General features: G+C 36.0%; 1 protein-coding gene across 1 annotated transcript; it reads left to right on the forward strand.

The window, feature by feature from the left end:
- Positions 1-129: 129 nt before the first annotated feature.
- Positions 130-15,721, forward strand: LOC135677329 (protein ACTIVITY OF BC1 COMPLEX KINASE 8, chloroplastic-like). Its single transcript, XM_065189535.1, has 20 exons — positions 130-726; positions 2,074-2,209; positions 2,654-2,820; positions 4,513-4,633; positions 4,727-4,827; positions 6,865-6,963; positions 9,254-9,364; positions 9,457-9,536; positions 9,651-9,720; positions 10,912-10,985; positions 11,106-11,175; positions 12,895-12,983; positions 13,071-13,195; positions 13,346-13,426; positions 13,511-13,571; positions 13,685-13,739; positions 13,838-13,936; positions 14,027-14,116; positions 15,236-15,295; positions 15,385-15,721. The coding sequence occupies exons 1-20, from the start codon at positions 265-267 to the stop codon at positions 15,499-15,501; spliced, it is 2,268 nt and encodes a 755-aa protein (XP_065045607.1). The 5' UTR covers positions 130-264; the 3' UTR covers positions 15,502-15,721.
- Positions 15,722-17,361: the final 1,640 nt, after the last annotated feature.

The following is a 17,361-nucleotide window of genomic DNA, read 5'->3' on the forward strand; positions in this document are numbered from 1 at the left end:
TGATCGTCTCGGCGTCGGCTGTCAACCAATGAGGAGCACGCGACGTCCAGCGCTTTCGATCTCTCATCCTACCACGTGGCCCCATTCCCACCTCCTCTCTCTAACTTCGGTCTTTCCCCACACACACACACTCTTGTCTCTCTCTCCCGCTTCTCTCCTTCTTGCTCGATTTTTCACTCCCGCAACTCCGTCGCCGCCCTCGCGAATCTACCAAAATCCCTAAAAGAAATAATCATCGACCGATCTATCCCCGAAACCATTGCGATGGCAGTTTCTCTCTCGACTGCTCCCCCGGTACTGCAGGACCTCCTCTTCCTCCGTCCATCTGCCGGCCGCCTTTCCTCTCTTCCGCTTCTCAGGTACTACCCACTTCACAGCCGCCGCCGCTTCCGGCGGCTCCCTTCTCGGGTCGTTCTTCGGTCAGCGTACGATGAGGAAGTCGCGGTAACCGAGGTCTCCCCAGAGTTGGACCGATACGTGGGGAACGGTAATGGCGGCGCCAGATTTGGGTACAAGGAGGTGGTTAACGGGAGCACGAACGGGAGCGTTGAGCTTTTTTTGAATGGGAACGGGTCGACCAACGGGGGTTTGATGAAGTACAGTGGTGAGAATGCAACGATTGCGGAGGATGTGGATAAGGTTTCTGAAGAGGCGAAGAGGAAAAAGAGGATTGAAGACATAGGAAAAGAGGATGCTTGGTTCAAGAAGGATGGGGAACAGCCCCAGGTACGCCACTCTTGCCCTGCTATAGCTCCAGTTTTGCTTTCTGTTTCTTTAGTTATCTTATGACTGAGAAATTCAGATCAAAGTATTTAGGGAAACATCAGCATAGCTCCTGTATGCTTTAAAGCATCACCTGGTTCTAGTGTACATCGTTTATGCTCACATACAAAAGATCTTTTTTTCTGTTTTGTGGTGAGCTAGTTGAATCCGTAGTCAATCTGAAATTTGCTTTCAATCTGAGATTTCAAATTTCAAATCTGCTTAACATGATGCATAAACAGGGAATGTTACATAAATAAATGAGAAAATCTAAATGATCTGACTTAGGTGCCGAACATTGTGAACATGAGAAATGCACCATGTTACTAGGTTTTCTAAATTTAGTTTCATTGTTCCACTTATTGAATTAGAGTGGTAGATATAACTGATTTGTCTCATGATGATATATTATCTGCACAATGTTGGCATCTATTTGAATTTGAATACAATGTCCCTGATTCTAGATATTAATAGTCAATCTCTTGTTATCCCTCATGCTGCATGGCAGATGCCAACTGTTTATGAATGATTTGATTTGGGTTCACAACAGTTGCCTAAATTTTCGATCTTCTCATACATTGTTCACTTGCAGGTTCTATTGTTAAGAAATCCTTTTGACGTTCTCTGAAAGAAATACCCAACTTGCTCATTTGATAATTCAATTGACTGATGTGGATGAACTTTTGGTACAACAATCATAATGTTGTGTGAAGTTACTAGCTTGACAACATTTTCTTAAATTCTCCATGCTTAAAATTTTCTAAAACAGTGAATGACACAACAGATCATGTGGCATTTTCTGCTTGACATTTCTTTTCTCTATTTAATATCATGATCATGCTTATACATGACTTGGTGCCTTCTAAGCTTCAGAAGAAAGTTGGTACAAGTGGATTTATGACAATATATACACAAGGAATTATCAACAGATCATATGAGGTTTTCTGCTTGACATTTCAATTCTCTATTTGAGATCTTGATCAAGCTTATATACGACTAGGTGCCTTCTAAGCTTCAGAAGAAAGTTGGTACAAGTGGATTTATAAATTAGTTGTAACAATATATATTCAAGGTATAATTTCATCTCAATGAATTGACAGAAACTTTCTTCAATCTTACAATCAAATCATGCACCTTTGTCCTCGAATCACTTCTCTTTTTCTCTTGTTACATCCGGAATTTTATGGATGTTATCCTCTATGCAAAATTTACAGAAATTGACAGCTTGACTACATTGAGCATAATATATTGATGAATCTTTTATCTTTATAAACTCTTTCTGCTTTTATAATGATTTTCTCCCTCTTGCAGGTCTCTGTTGCTCCTGGAGGGCGTTGGAATAGATTTAGAACTTATTCTACAATTCAGAGGACCTTGGAAATATGGGGGTTTGTTTTTGCATTTCTTTTTAAGACTTGGCTTAACGACCAGAAGTTTTCTTACAGAGGTAGTTCCTTGAATCTAAGGTTAGAATAAGTCTGTAATTAGACCAAGATCTCACAGTAGATCAATTCTTTTGATATTAAAGACCAAGACTTAGCTCTGTTTGGACAACAGTTAGTTTCTACTTTTTAATGATTCATGATTTTGTCGGCAGGAATCAGATAAAAACATCTTAGTATTAAAATCCAGTAGATCGAAGAATAAAGATATGAATGACAGGTACAAGTATAAACAAAATGGAGCTGGAAATTTATGGATCTGTATAATACATCAATGTGTTTCTGTAAATTTTATGTCATCGTTAATTATTTAAGTTTATATATTACTTTTTTGTAGGAACATTCATGTTAGACTGAAGTATTTAGAATTGAGTGTGTCAAGAGATATCTGGTTGTTTAATCATGCTAATTTTTTTGTGTGCTAAAATATATAACTTGCCAATGCACAGGAGGAATGACAGAGGAGAAAAAGGTTTTGAGGCGAAAAGCCCTTGCCAAGTGGTTGAAGGAAAGTATCCTAAGATTAGGCCCCACATTTATTAAAACAGGACAACAGTTCTCTACAAGGGTAGATATTCTTCCACAGGAATATGTGGATCAATTGTCTGAACTTCAGGTTGGGAGTCTAATTGCCCACTCGGAGTAATATGCTTTCATACATTTGCTTTTGATCAAATTTACGGTCTGAAATTTGCATTCGAATTTGAGCTCTTCAATTGTGAATAAACATGAAATTATAGCTTACAGATTCGTTATGAGTCTTTAAACTTTATATGATGAAAACAATGGATAATGAAGTGCTTGCATTTTCTTGATGCTTGCTACTGTTAGCAAGCAAGTCTGTATCTAGGTCCCACATCTCTTTCAACACATTGTAGAAGACAGATATAGTTAAGGAATACTGATTGTAATTTATAAGTGATCATTGCAAGCTTCTGTTGTGGATATTGCAAAGTTATTTTGTAATTTTTTAATGTATTGAAGGACAGGTTAATCATCCAATTCATAAACAAAGTTGTGGTAGGTGATCTGTAGTTGCTTAGGCACTTTATTGCATGAGACTTGATGGCATAAAGAAATTTTACAAATCTTTAAGAACAATAAGCATAGATAAAATGCTTTCATTGGGTTTTGCATAATACTATTCATTTTTTGTTTCTTAACATATAAAATTGAAATACTTCTCATATTGATCTATTGCTTGCTCCCTCACCTACTTGAATGGGGGTAGTGTTGGCTCCACTTGGTATTGGTCCCTTTCACTACTCAGGGGATTGATAGAGTATAAAAAAAGTAAACATTATAAATATAGAATTTTTGTAAGATATACATAGTTTTATATTATAAGACATAATTATATAAGATTACATATAGAACTAATTAATTACGTATATAGAATTTGATTTGTAACTTAATATAATGTGTATCGAGTTACATATAGAATTAAATCCAAAAGATGTTGCCTGAACAAAATGCCCCTGGTTAAAGCTAACACATGCAAACACCCTTGGGAGATGTACTGGGTTGTCAAAAAATATATTTGTGATGCAATGCAATATCAACTAAATTTCATGATATAGATTGCAATCCTCGATAAGTGAAGGGAAAAGATGAACTCGCAAATGCTATACCATGGATAGGGATCATTTGCTCCTGACCTCCTCAAACATTGTGTACGTTCCCTCAACTATCCTCTTATAGTCAATAGCCATATTACTCAACTGCCCAAGTTTCTTAAGAAAAGATCCAAGAGTGCATCATTTGTTATAAATTTATATCTTCTATCTTGATCCAGTGATATCTGTCTGATCCTGGTCTATTTTTGACCAATCCAATCCAATGTTGGCAATTATCTTTGGTGATTTAATAATCAATAATAGAAATTTGAATATCTCAGTTCAGTAGTGGCTGATCCTGACTCGAATGAGCTAATCTGGATCAGGTTGGTTGATTTAGAAAACTATGCTCTGTTTATTTGTAAAACTCTTCATAGAGGGTTATGACATCTTTCCGTATCACGATATATCTAGATTCTCATTATGTAACAATAGTTTATATATGTCATCATTTCCATCTCATGGAAGAAGCAACAAGATATCTAAGTGTCCATTGTTTTCTTTGTTTGACCTTTCATAAACTGTAATGACATCTTTCAGAGCCATAATATATGCAGTTATCTTATGCTACTATCAGTTTCATGAATATGTTTACACCAGCACATCTTTGTTTTGAGTTCAAATTTTATGGAATTACAAGAAATCTCAATGCTTGATATTAAGTAGCTAAACCCTATCCATGTGCTAAACAGGATCAAGTACCACCATTTCCATCAGAAACAGCAGTCTCAATTATTGAAGAAGAACTTGGAGCTCCTTTGGATGGTATTTTTGATCGTTTTGATTATGAGCCAATAGCTGCTGCAAGCCTTGGTAATCAATTTCCATTTAATAAGGCAAGGAATATGCACATATATAAAAAGGTTGTAAGAAAATATTTGGTAAACTGCATTTTTGTCTTGGCAGGTCAGGTGCATCGTGCAAGGTTGAAAGGCCAAGAAGTTGTGATTAAAGTGCAAAGACCTGACCTCAAGGAGCTCTTTGATATTGATCTGAAAAATCTGAGGGTTAGTTTTTTTTTTTAAACGGTTTAAACATCAAAGTACTTTCTTCTACTTGATATGCAATTCTTTACATACTATTTGATCATTTGTTCGGATCCCTGCTTTAAAGTCTTACACAGTTAGGGTTCTGATATCTAATGACGGCTTGAAATAGGATAAGATTCAATAAACCTGGTTGTATTACATGTGCTACATGTTTGAGTTGATATTCCTTTTAATATGTCGAGTATGATAAGCCTCATATGGCCAAGTCATACTGCCTACTTTAGAGAGGTGTAGTTAGGTATGGGAAATGACATTTAAATAATCGGATGCATAGCTGTTATATCCAGGTTATAAGAATAGCTTGATGCAGCAGTGTTGCTCTTTTTGGATTTTTGTAACTATCCTGCTTATATGGTAAATGCTAGCATGTTTCAACTTCTAGGAAAGTATGAGCTAGGATAATCTTGTTAAAAGTGCCAGTCAGCCTTTAGAATCATGTGTTGGTAACACTCATTCTCTAGAAAAATTCCATTCAGACTTTGACCTCGTGGTTGGCACCCTTCTTTCTCTTGATTTGGTTTTGGTTAAATTTTGGTGAATAATTTTGGCCATATTTGGCATACATAATTATTGATAGATGAAGTCCTTCACACACTTCTCTCTTGGAAGCAAGGGTTTGGACATTGGTGTCAGTGTTGTGTTCTTATTAGATTGGCATGTATTCATCAATATAGTATGGTATCCCTTGGTAGATTAAAAAGCAAACAAAAGAAAATGTTTGATTTGTCAAGATGGTTGTTGCACCAGTATACTGTTATGGTACTGTCGGTATGGCTAGTATTTGAAAACCATTCCTGAATGAAAGAAAATTATGGCTTGTTTTTGAGCATTTTGTTTCATAGTCAGTTGCAACTTATAGTTTAACAGAAAATCTTAAGGTGGTTTTTGTATTCAAAACATTATTACTAGTGAAATATTTTGTATAAGCCTTTGTATTATTAAGTTTAGACTCTGATAGTTATGATAATAAGGTTTTGAGCTGAGTTGTGTTTATTTACTCATTTTAAGTAAATAAACTAGGATGATACTTTTACTCCAAGCTTCTTTTACCTATAGAGTTCTTATTCCAATTCACAAGAAAAAACACAAACCATGGAGAAAAGTTTGTATTTCATAGAAAGAGAGTAACATGTTTTGGTATCATCCTTTATTCGCAGTATGGGAGTTTTGTTGACTTTGGTCCTGTTTCCTCAGCAGACCAGTACATGCTGTCAGTTTGGTAGATTGTCATGATAAAATTCTTGCTCAAAATTATGCTGAACTTGATTGCATACATAAAACATTGATGGGCAGACAGAAAGTCTAATGTGTTTCCAGATGCTATTGATACTCTAGTTCACCAGGGTATGAATTAAGGCTTTTAGAGCCATATTGATGGCCCATAATATATGTAGAACGTGGTAGATAAGATATTGCAATATGTATATGCATAAAGAAGGAAAGAAAAAGGAAGCAAAGAGTGATTGTTGTTAGAGAGATATCTCTCATTGTTATTTACTAATTAGAAAGTTTTCAATTTGCTCTGTTGTGTAATCTCAACTTGAGGATATCTTGAGCATCACAACTGGCGGGTTTTGTCACACATTCTCGTCTTTGATGATGTGCTTCTCTGTATCTATCTTCAAGTATGTTGTCAAACATTGTCAATTAACCAATAAGCGGAGTGCCTGTCTCTATTGACATCAAGAATATTGTATTTAAGATACTTCTTTTTGCTTCTCAGTTCTGATTTGCTAAAGACTGATAATGAATGAGTGTCTGATTTGCGACATGTGCTGGTTGTCACACGGTCAGCTTCACCTCTCATATGGCTGACGAATGTGGTAAAGCATATGACAATCAATTGCCTAATTTATAGTTAAAATGATCTGATCTTTGTCTTGGCCTGTATACAACTTTTTTTGCTTTGACAAAATTAGAGGGTTCTTGGTATATTTAATTGTCAGTTCAAGTGTGACACTGTTCTTTCATATAACATTTTGTGTGTCATTTCAGGTTATAGCTGAATACCTTCAGAAGGTGGACCCCAAGTCAGATGGTGCGAAGAGAGATTGGGTTGCTATCTATGATGAGTGTGCCAGCGTCCTTTATCAGGTTATTTTCCTGTTGGGTTTGTTATGTTGGATTGCTTCTCCTGAAATATGCCAATGTGTTTTGTGCAATCCTAGAGCAGAATTGTTCCAATCAAACTGAAACGAATTCAGTTCATTCACTTTAAATGAGAAGTATGACATTTCATAGAGATCTAGGACCACATTGGATCACTAGCGTATAACTGATAAGCCTATGTTTATTTGTGTCTGTGAGATTTTAATATGGTTCCCTTGGTAAACTCTTATGTAATGGATTTTTCTGGAGTCGCTTCCATGTTAGTTTGAACTTTGAAGCAAGGTATACAGTTTCGAATGATACAGCCCGTACCAGGCGGTACATACTGGTCCGTCAGTTTATCGGTACACAAACCGCCCGTTACCAGACGGTATATATATATATATATATATTTAAAGGTGACGTCGCGTCGCCTCGACGACATCGCCGAAAAAGGCAATATATATATATATATATATTATACCGAGCGGTATACCGAACGGTATACGGTATTGTATCGTATCATACCGAGCGGTATGATATTTCAAACCTTGCTTTGAAGTGCAACCAAAAAGTTCTATTCTTACTAATCTTCCTATTAGTCTTTCAGGCATAGTTAGAAGCTCTATGCTGTTGAAAGCAAAGATTTTAATTTCGAATGATACCGCTTATATCGGGCGGTATGTATCGGTCCGCCAGTAGACAGGTACGTGGACCGCTCGCTATTGGGTGGTACCGTTGATCTAGCCCCGTATCGGACGATATGGGGTTGTATTGGGCGTTAATGGTCGATATTTTGATTGTCGTCGCTCGCTACCGAGCGGTATCAACCTGGTTGCGGCGAGGGAAGAAGAAGCGTCAAGGGAGAAGGGGGAAAAGATGCTCGAAGAAGAGGGAGAATCATGAGAACCTCGACGCTTCCCGATCCGGCACCGCCCTCTCTCAATGATCTCAATCCAGGAGGTAACGGAGAGGCAGCGGCTCAACTTCTTCTTCGTCGAAGGTCGGAGACGCTTGCGGCCTTCGCTGCGTTCTTCGGAGACGTCTACGGCCTTCAACGTCTTCGCTGAACACTGCAGATGAGAAGAAGACCGTGTCTTCTCCTCATCTGACACGACGAGGAGAAGAAAAAGAGGTGACATCGCTGAGGCAGCGTACGCCTCCTTTTTCTTATTTTTTATATTTTTATATTATATTATATATATATATATATATATATACCGAGCGGTATACCCTGACATACCGCTCGGTACGCCCGTACCATATCGTTTCAAGCAAAGCTCAAAACGCCGGTATGGTATGAAATTAAGAACCTTGGTTGAAAGTTAACTTTGTTCATGATTTAACACCAACTTTGATGATATTTAGATAATACTTGTTTTAATATTTAACAAAATTTTCTATGCAACCTTCTAATTACCAAGTTGTGTTTTATTATATATGTATATCAGTGGAAGAGGTTGGATGTTGACGATGATGCTATATTGGTGGAAGAGGTTGGTTAGCTCAGATCTTTGGGTTTTTCAATAAATAATTTTAAAAAGTAAAAGTGAAACAACTCAATTTTAGGACTGGAAATCAGAACAACAGGAAAAGCGGGAGTAAATTCTTTTGTCATCCCTGCTGCTAGTCCTATTCTTCTTCTCTTCAGCCTTTGCTGCGTGCTCGTTTTGTACTCCATTCTATGGTTATTGGATTAGTGGGCGAGTCAAATAGGATATACATTCTCTTCTTGGTCTTGCTCCATCTTTTTCTCTTTTCTCGTCTTTGTCCAACCTGCTTCCCTGTGTTAATTAGTTGCTGACAATCATCAATTTCATTGTTGATATAGGGAAGTCGGTTGGTGGTATTTCAAAGGGTTAACTGGAGAGTGTATTTGATTCTCATGGGAACTGGCTTTGACTTTAGTGTTAGAAGACATGTCTGACACCAGCTCTATTCTACAGACAGGCCAGTTAGAAAATAATTGATAGTCAATCCAAGTTGATCCAATCTAATATTGGCTGATTCAGCCCAAGTGCAACCAGTTTTTGACCCTGTGCCTTATAGAACCACAAAAGAAGACATTATGAAAAAAAAGAAACCAGCGGCTTAGTGTTAGCATTAGCTGGTCTTCAGCAGATTGATGCAAATAATGAAGTGCGCCATTTCTAGATCCATTCCTCTATATCCTGGTGCAAGACTGCTTATATAGTGCTATGATCTCTCAATGTATTCATTATTCGGTTTGCCAAATGCTTTATCTTTTGAGTGACCTGTGTGTAAATATATTTGATAGTCCTGTATCTTCTCTCAGGAAATAGATTACATGAAGGAAGCAGCTAATGCAGAAAAGTTTGCTGAAAACTTCACAAATATGGAATATGTTAAGGTGCCTAAAATATACTGGGAGTACACCACACCACAGGTTCAATATCTTGTACTAACTGATTTCTCTGAGTTGTTGAAGTTTAAATCCTTTTCATTTTGTCAGTTAAACAACATATTATTTGATTGCAGGTACTCACAATGGAATATGTCCCAGGAGTAAAGATAAACAGGATAAAGCAATTAGATCAGTTGGGTGTTGATCGAAAAAGGTACTACAATCTGCTATTTTATCTATATCTGGAGTATAGAGCATCTACCTATTTTTTATCTTAGTTTCCAGATGTTTTTCTGATTGGCTTCACATTTGTATCCTTTCTTTGCAGGTTGGGTCGTTATGCTGTTGAGTCTTATCTTGAACAGATTTTGTCCCATGGATTTTTCCATGCCGACCCGGTAGGCTTTGTTGAGTTTATAGTTGTAACATAACCATTATCTTCTATCTCAAATGGCTTTTAAGTTAAGAAATGAAGGAGCTGGGTTAATTCGGCAAAAATAATGTTTGCATGGTGGTTTCCTGAAATTAAATTAGGACTGCTAGTAAACTTTTCATATAGTTAAACAGAAACAATAGTACAGATTATGAAATCTCTGATTCTTCAGGGGATGATCCAGAATACCAGATCATCATAAAATTGGGAAAAAAAATAGCAAATCAAGGTTAAATCAGTCTATCCAGCAGTCTGACCACTTATTGGTGAGTCAGACTGATATTCACTGGTTTTGACTAATCTTGATATTGCCAGCTTTTTGTGGTAATCAAATCTGATCCTGGTGATATCAGACAGGTTCTTATTTAACCTGATTATCTTTTTTGGTCGTTTAGAAAACTAGATCTTGCAATACAGGATCCAGATCCTGTATCCTATGGCTGATGGTGAACCTGCACCCAGTCCTGATCCCATGAATCTTAATAATTATTGAGACTCATGAACTGGTACCCTTTCTTTACTATTTTATCGATGAGTCATGGAGATAATGGCTAGTGAACAGAAAAGAGAGCTGCCAAAGACACTCTTTTCATGTGACTAGTTTCTAATGTTTTATTAAGATTTAATTTTAGTGCATTCCATCTGTTGAGGCTGTCATTGTCCCTCTTTAAAAATTAAAATATATCATATATGGTAAATCATGGACTAGAACTGGAGCTCCAATCTAGAAATCTGACATGGTCTGACTAAAATCCAACATTTGCATCATGACTTACCACCATTTTGTAAAAGTTCTAAATTTACATAACAGTAATTTTACTCGATGGAAAGCCTAAATCAGGTTGTGAGAGGATTGGTATCGACCCATAGCTGTTCTGATCATTTGTGACCTAATTGGATTGGATCACTAATCGTACGAGGGGAATACAACTATCCACGTGTTGTTTGACTTGGGTCAAATTTTACATTTACAGCTCATTTTTTTGAGATCACTGTCTGACATCGATATTGCTAAAGGTGAAACATCAATAAGAAATATATAGCTGTAATTCTCTCAGCTAGTGCAACAAACAAATTGGAAGTCCAGTGATTTTTGTTATAAACCTATTTATTATCTATAATAATTGTGATTAATATAAGTATTTTCTCATGACAGCATCCTGGGAATATTGCTGTTGATGATGTGAATGGTGGGAGGCTCATCTTTTATGACTTTGGCATGATGGGAAGGTTGTGTCTTGAACTCTTGCTGATTTATGCTGTTCATGGAAATCAACTGTTTTTAAGATTTAAAGGTCTCATATAACTTTTGCATTGAGTAATGAGTATTCATTCGGAAAAACATTGCAGCATTAGCTCTAATATTAGGGAAGGGCTACTTGAAGCATTTTATGGAATTTATGACAAGGATCCAGACCGGGTTAGTTTCTTTTGAAATTCTATGGCAGTAGCAAGAATTCATTTGACTGTTGATTTATTTATGAATCTTTTATTATACAAATAAAACTAAATTTCTTCTTGTGTGTTTAATAATGGTATTATATTTTGGCTCAATTGTGAAGTTCATCTGCCTGAAAGATACATTTGAAGTCCTTCACTTGAGTCTGTACTTTGTAGCCTTTTTCTCTGTCTGCAGGTTTCCATAGCATAGAATACTGGAATTCCTCTAATGGGGCTGAGAAATGAAAAATTCATAACTTCATTTCTTGACCTTAGAGATTGTTTAGATTATTTCTTGTTTACGCCATTTTCAAGTTTAATGATTAATGGAGAGTAGTCATTCTGATTGAACTTGAAAAAAAAAAATTTATGGGATGCAACAACAGTGACTTGTTTATAAGTTCACTTTTCACCTCGAAATGGTAAACTAGATCCAGACTTCCCATGCCAATATGTTCAGATGATATTTTGTGGTCAGATATAGAAGTACTGGGACATTGAGGTAATACAAATAGATCTTAAGGAACAAATGAAATTCCCTCAAGTCAACTTATTAGAAAGCAAAAATTTTAGGTGTAGCTAATTTTTTGGAATTAGAATAGTATGTCAGAACATTGCAGCTGGGCAACTTGTTTTGATTCACTGGAACATCTACCTGCTAAGAATATAAAATACTTGTAAAAAAAAACCGAAGAATAGGTGTAAATAAAAATAAACCTGCAGCTCGTGTTATATGGATGCTCTTCTTTGGTTAACTATTGACAATTACCTGTTTGATATATTCAAGAGTGATCTTCGTACTACAGTGATTGTGTGTTTATTATTTTTGTCAGTGGAAGAAACCTCTTTGGTTTTATTCCCTCTCCTATTACATATGATTTACAATTTATTTCCTTTTGGACCAGTATTACCCTTATTCGAAGCCCTGTACATACCTCTGTTTTGTGATTCATTGAAAAACTCAAGGTGCATAATATTTCTAAAAACACATGCTATTATGTTGTATTTGGTGTCACATCCTAAGATAAGAGCTGCTTAATTTATCACTTAGTACTATTGCATGTTCTAAAGTCTCTTTTGATGATTTCAAGCAAGGTTGCATGAATTTATCAACTTTGTGATGTCCACCTAGTTCTTTTGTGATTTTCTCTATTCTATTAATCATTATATTAGAATTTATCATTATGGTGCTTTGATGCAAGTGTCATTAATTTGTATGTAAATTCTCTTTGAATTTTCATCACTAGAATCTGCAAATGCCACTTGGTTGCATGTGTTCCTCAGCTAGAAGAAGTTTTTTTTCCGGCTAGAAGAAGAAGAAACCTAACAGATTCAGAGACCATTTTTTAATGATTAGAGCCATGGCCGATTTTTTCAGTATGTTCCAAGATTGCTGTTTCTCTTACTTTGTTTGTAATGTATTATAACATACTATTTGTAAGTGAAATTAAAGCCATGACCAAAAAATGGAGAGAGGGAAGAATGAGTTAGCGATATTCCTTGTTCTTTAAGATGGAATAAGTAGGCTATTCTAAAAATAAATGATAATGAGGTGGATTTCATTGTAATATTGCAAAATATTTCTTTGATATCTTAATTCTCCTTATTTGTATGGACTGTTTATATCCTTTATGTCTCTATGAACATCCATAGCTAAATCGAACTTTTAATGTCGATTATAAATATGCATTGCTTGCAGGTGGTTCAAGCAATGATTCAAATGGGTGTTCTTGTTCCCACTGGTGATATGACAGCTGTCAGAAGAACAGCTCAGTTCTTTCTTAATAGGTGATGTACAGGAATTATAATATAAATTAACTTGTATTAAAAAGTGTCTCTCGTCTTTACCCTATTGTTGTTATTTTTTACTTTCAGTTTTGAAGAGCGCCTTGCAGCGCAGAGGAAAGAGAGGGAGATGGCGAGTGCTGAACTTGGCTTCAAAAAGCAATTGACCAAAGAAGAAAGATTAGAGAAGAAGAAGCAGCGGCTAGCAGCAATAGGTGAGGCATATGGTCTTTCAGTTTGTAGAGCATGTAATCTGAGCCTTTAGTACCCTGCGTTGTTGATCTGTTTCCTGTGAAATTATGATTGAGTTCTTAGGTATTAGTATAGTGCCAAATTTCTAAGCTTAAGTATGCTGTAATATTCAGGGGAGGATCTTTTGGCCATTGCTGCTGATCAACCATTCCGTTTTCCAGCTACTTTCACGTTTGTTGTTAGAGCATTCTCAGGTGTAGGAATCAAGAAACAAATTTTTATCTAATTTTACTGCCTCGGTGGTAGAGTTTCATTAAAATTCTCTCTCATCCGTGCAGTACTAGATGGAATAGGAAAGGGACTTGACCCTAGATTTGACATTACTGAGATTGCCAAACCGTAAGTGTGGTTTATGATTTCTTTTTCTTAGTTGGCTTCTGCTTGATTATAAGTTTTAATTTGCTGATTTTTGAATCATCTGGATTTGATTTCATTTGCATATCCATTACCAGATATGCCTTGGAATTGCTTAGATTCCGTGAAGCTGGTCTTGAGGTCATTGTTAAGGTAGGCTTCTTATTGTCTTCTTCTGTGCTGCACAGTTAAACCTTTCTGAACTCTCTTATGCATTTACAGTGGAACTAATAAGTTGTTCTATTACACAGGACATTAAGAAAAGATGGGAGAGACAGTCAAGTGCATTCTATAACTTGTTTAGACAGGCTGACAGAGTTGAAAAGTTGGCACAGACGATTCAGAGATTGGTATTCACCATCATATTCTTTGACCTTTCTAACTCTCATGTCGATTTAGGCAGTACTCTTACTCTTTAGAGCCCTTTTAATTTGTTGCAGGAAGAGGGTGATCTAAAGCTTCGAGTGCGAACTTTGGAATCTGAAAGAGCATTTCAAAGAGTTGCTGCTGTCCAAAAAACAATTGGAAATGTGAGCTTTCAGCTGGATTCTATATTTTTAAACTACATATTGGAGATAGAAAATGATTTGATGTTTGCATTAATATCACAAAAATGAGATCAAGAAGTTGACTTGGTTTGACTACGTGATGCCATTTTGGACTCCTGAGTAGATTATGTTTTTAGGTATTAGGATAATGCTATAAAAGCTTCTTAGGATCCACTCAGTTGTGAAGTATATGAAAATGAGCATTGTTGAAAGGTTGCCCAGTTATACTGATTATGTGACCTGGAAGATAAAAGTCCATCCAAGTTATATTGAACACTTCCAAGGTGCATTGGTGCTGTTACATTATAAAAATAGTGCCTAAGAGATGATAAAAGAATACTGAACATACTTCCATGAAAAATAGTCCAGGCAATCATTTGGCTTTAAGAATGATTGAGACTGAAAAGGAGTGGGAGCCAATGTTGCTTGTAAAGTTCAAGTCTCTATTTGGACAATTAATATGTGGAACATGTTCTTTAGGTGGACTGCACCGACCCTGGAAAATTTCAGCGTGGTACTATGTCATAACACTTGACAGTTTCTACGAGAGATTCAGTCTACCTAAATAGCAGCATCACTGATACATTCTTTTTTATGTCTTCAAGGAGCGCTCTTGTGATTCCTGGTCTAGGTAAATCTGATTTTTACAATGAGATTTACATATGATACATCTTTGGTGTGATATAAATCTAAAACCATTGTATGGTTGTCATTGTTGATCAACAATGAAAGTCCATTAGGAAAAAAAAAAACTTGTATAGATTCACACAAAGGGCAAAATTTGCACTTATATGCATGTCATTTGGGTACTTGTAAATAGAGTTATATACAGTTGGCATTGCTTTTGTTTACTAGGATCCGTTTATGGTGAAGAATGGACCAGGGTTTAGAGACCAAATAGGATTACTCAGCGAACATACAATATCAGAAAATAAGATTAGACAAAGTTAATTCTTTTTTTTTTGTCTAGAGGACTTGTTCTACTCTTTAAATTGTGGTTTGCTGTTTTCAAAAATTTAAAGTTGATTGGTGTCTATATATATGCAGCTATGCTCTATGCAATCTGATGTTCTTATATCTTTGTTGTATGCAAAATGACAGGCTGTTGCTTTAGGAAGTTTGGTAAACCTTGCAACAATTTTATATTTCAATTCTGTTCGAGTAAGTAATCCCCAACATAATTGTTTTTGGAGGTATGCTTTTGCTCTCATTTTCTTATTTTTGTAATATATATATATTTTTTTGGACAGGTGCCTGCTATGGCTGCATACCTGCTATGTGCATTTTTTGGAGCACAAGTCCTCTTCGGCTTTCTCAAAGTGAAAAAATTAGACCAGCAAGAGAGATTGATAACTGGCACTGCTTAACATGCGAGTTTTACTGAGTACAGGTTCAGCTTGCAATCTTATAAAATCTTTTCATTTTTCTGCATCCTAATTTAGCTTCTTTGTTCATTGTTTATCATAGCGAGTGTCCCACAGTAAGGCAGAAGTATGTAAATGCCGCATAGTACTTGTAAATATAACAACATTATAACATTCATTTCCTATAGAGCCAATACACAACTTTGTATCTAATTTTCGTTCAGCTTCTGGCTTTGTTTCTTCGTTTCGAAAGGTGTGGTTTCTTGGCACTTTGTGATATGTGTCTAAAATGTTGTAGTGTTCCATTGTACAGAGCAGCGAAATATTCTATAGTTTAATTATGGGTAATTATATATTGCTTTTTATAATTAATTATGATTAGTATCCTAATTTTTATATTTTAAATTTTAAAAATAGTATCGGGATCTTTACATTTATGAAGGTGACACATTTAATCTCAATTTATTTTTAGATTGTTAATTTCATCAATGAAAAAAATTTCATGTGTTGTCACGAGGAAAAGGAGTATGAATGAAAATAATAAAAAAATAATTTATTATTTTTTAATTATTAAATTTATATCACTTTTTGGTCCTAATTGATTTTTTTTCTTTTCCTCTTTCCAACCTACTCTCACTTGTTGCACTTGCTTGATCGTCGCACTTTTATCGCTCGTTGTTATCGCATCCTACATGCTCGCAATTGCACTCTTTTGCTTGTCGCACTTTGCTTGCCTGTTGTACTCGCTCACTTGTTGTACCTTGTTTGCCCGTTGCACCTACTTGCCTATCGCATCCTGCTCGTCCGACATCGCTCACCTATTGCATCTTGCTCGCTTGTGACTCGATTATCGTACCTTCTTGCTTATTGCTCACTCGACGCATCCTGCTCGCCCATCGCACCCTCACTTGCCCGTCGTTCCTTTTTCAACCTGTTCGTTGTCATCCACGCCTTGGTTGATGGTGACCTCTTCGTCGTCAGAGAAGTTTACTACCTATGCGTCTCCACTTATGTCGTGGTGCTCCTGTTGTTCACCGAGGTCGACGAGTTCTTGGACCTTGTTAGATACAACACCGACGAGAATCAAGGTTCAGAGTATTGTTATTGAAAGTTAAATAAAGCTGGGATCTCATCAACTTGCTCTGTTTTTTTCTTGGCAAGATAATGGCGAGAACTTCACAATCTCTAAATTGCACTTCTTACATTTTTATCTAAATCTTTCTTAGCATTTGCATATAGGAAGAATTTTGATTATGTATAAGAAACAAGATCGGTATATTTTAAGACAACAATTTATTTTTCTTGGCACCTAGTACTGATCATTAAAAACTTATTCTAGGCTTTGAAGACTTCTGATCTTGAAGAAATGCATTTCAACATGTTCTTGGTGGAACAGTTAGGTGGGGATGGCACAGATGCTTAACAATGGTTTAGAAATGGATTCTAGCTTTCATATGTGGCTGAGAGATGAGAAGCTTATTTACCAAAAAGACAAAGATGGGTTGTGCTAGAAGTAAGATGTGATTGAGCAAAACTTGTACCATGTTGTAGCTTTTAGATTTTGGTGAATGTAACAATGGCTGCATGATGAACAATTTGATGTTTTCTCAATCATGCATTGAACTATATGTAATGATCAGAAATGAACAGTCTTCTGTCGACTGAGTGATGGATGCTTATGATGTTATTTTTATGGATCTGTACTTGCATATCGTATTATTATTATTATTTATTATGAAGCTTTCCTGATACATAGACAAATTCACCAATCTCTTTCATGCGGTGAAAGCTCTAAAATTGTCAAGATTAAATGAACCGTTCTTGATATTTTGATATGCGATCAGAAATAATAAATAGAGATTT

Source organism: Musa acuminata, chromosome BXJ1-6, assembly GCF_036884655.1.
Source record: "Musa acuminata AAA Group cultivar baxijiao chromosome BXJ1-6, Cavendish_Baxijiao_AAA, whole genome shotgun sequence".
Taxonomy (NCBI): domain Eukaryota; kingdom Viridiplantae; phylum Streptophyta; class Magnoliopsida; order Zingiberales; family Musaceae; genus Musa; species Musa acuminata.

What these genes read in the sequence shown, in the direction of transcription:
- LOC135677329 (XM_065189535.1), top strand. Translation starts at nt 265, where the DNA reads ATGGCAGTTTCTCTCTCGACTGCTCCCCCGGTACTGCAGGACCTCCTC. An exon ending in CCAGAAGTTTTCTTACAGAG is followed by an intron (nt 2,210 to 2,653) that starts GTAGTTCCTTGA and finishes GCCAATGCACAG; the next exon opens with GAGGAATGACAGAGGAGAAA. An exon ending in ATCAATTGTCTGAACTTCAG is followed by an intron (nt 2,821 to 4,512) that starts GTTGGGAGTCTA and finishes TGTGCTAAACAG; the next exon opens with GATCAAGTACCACCATTTCC.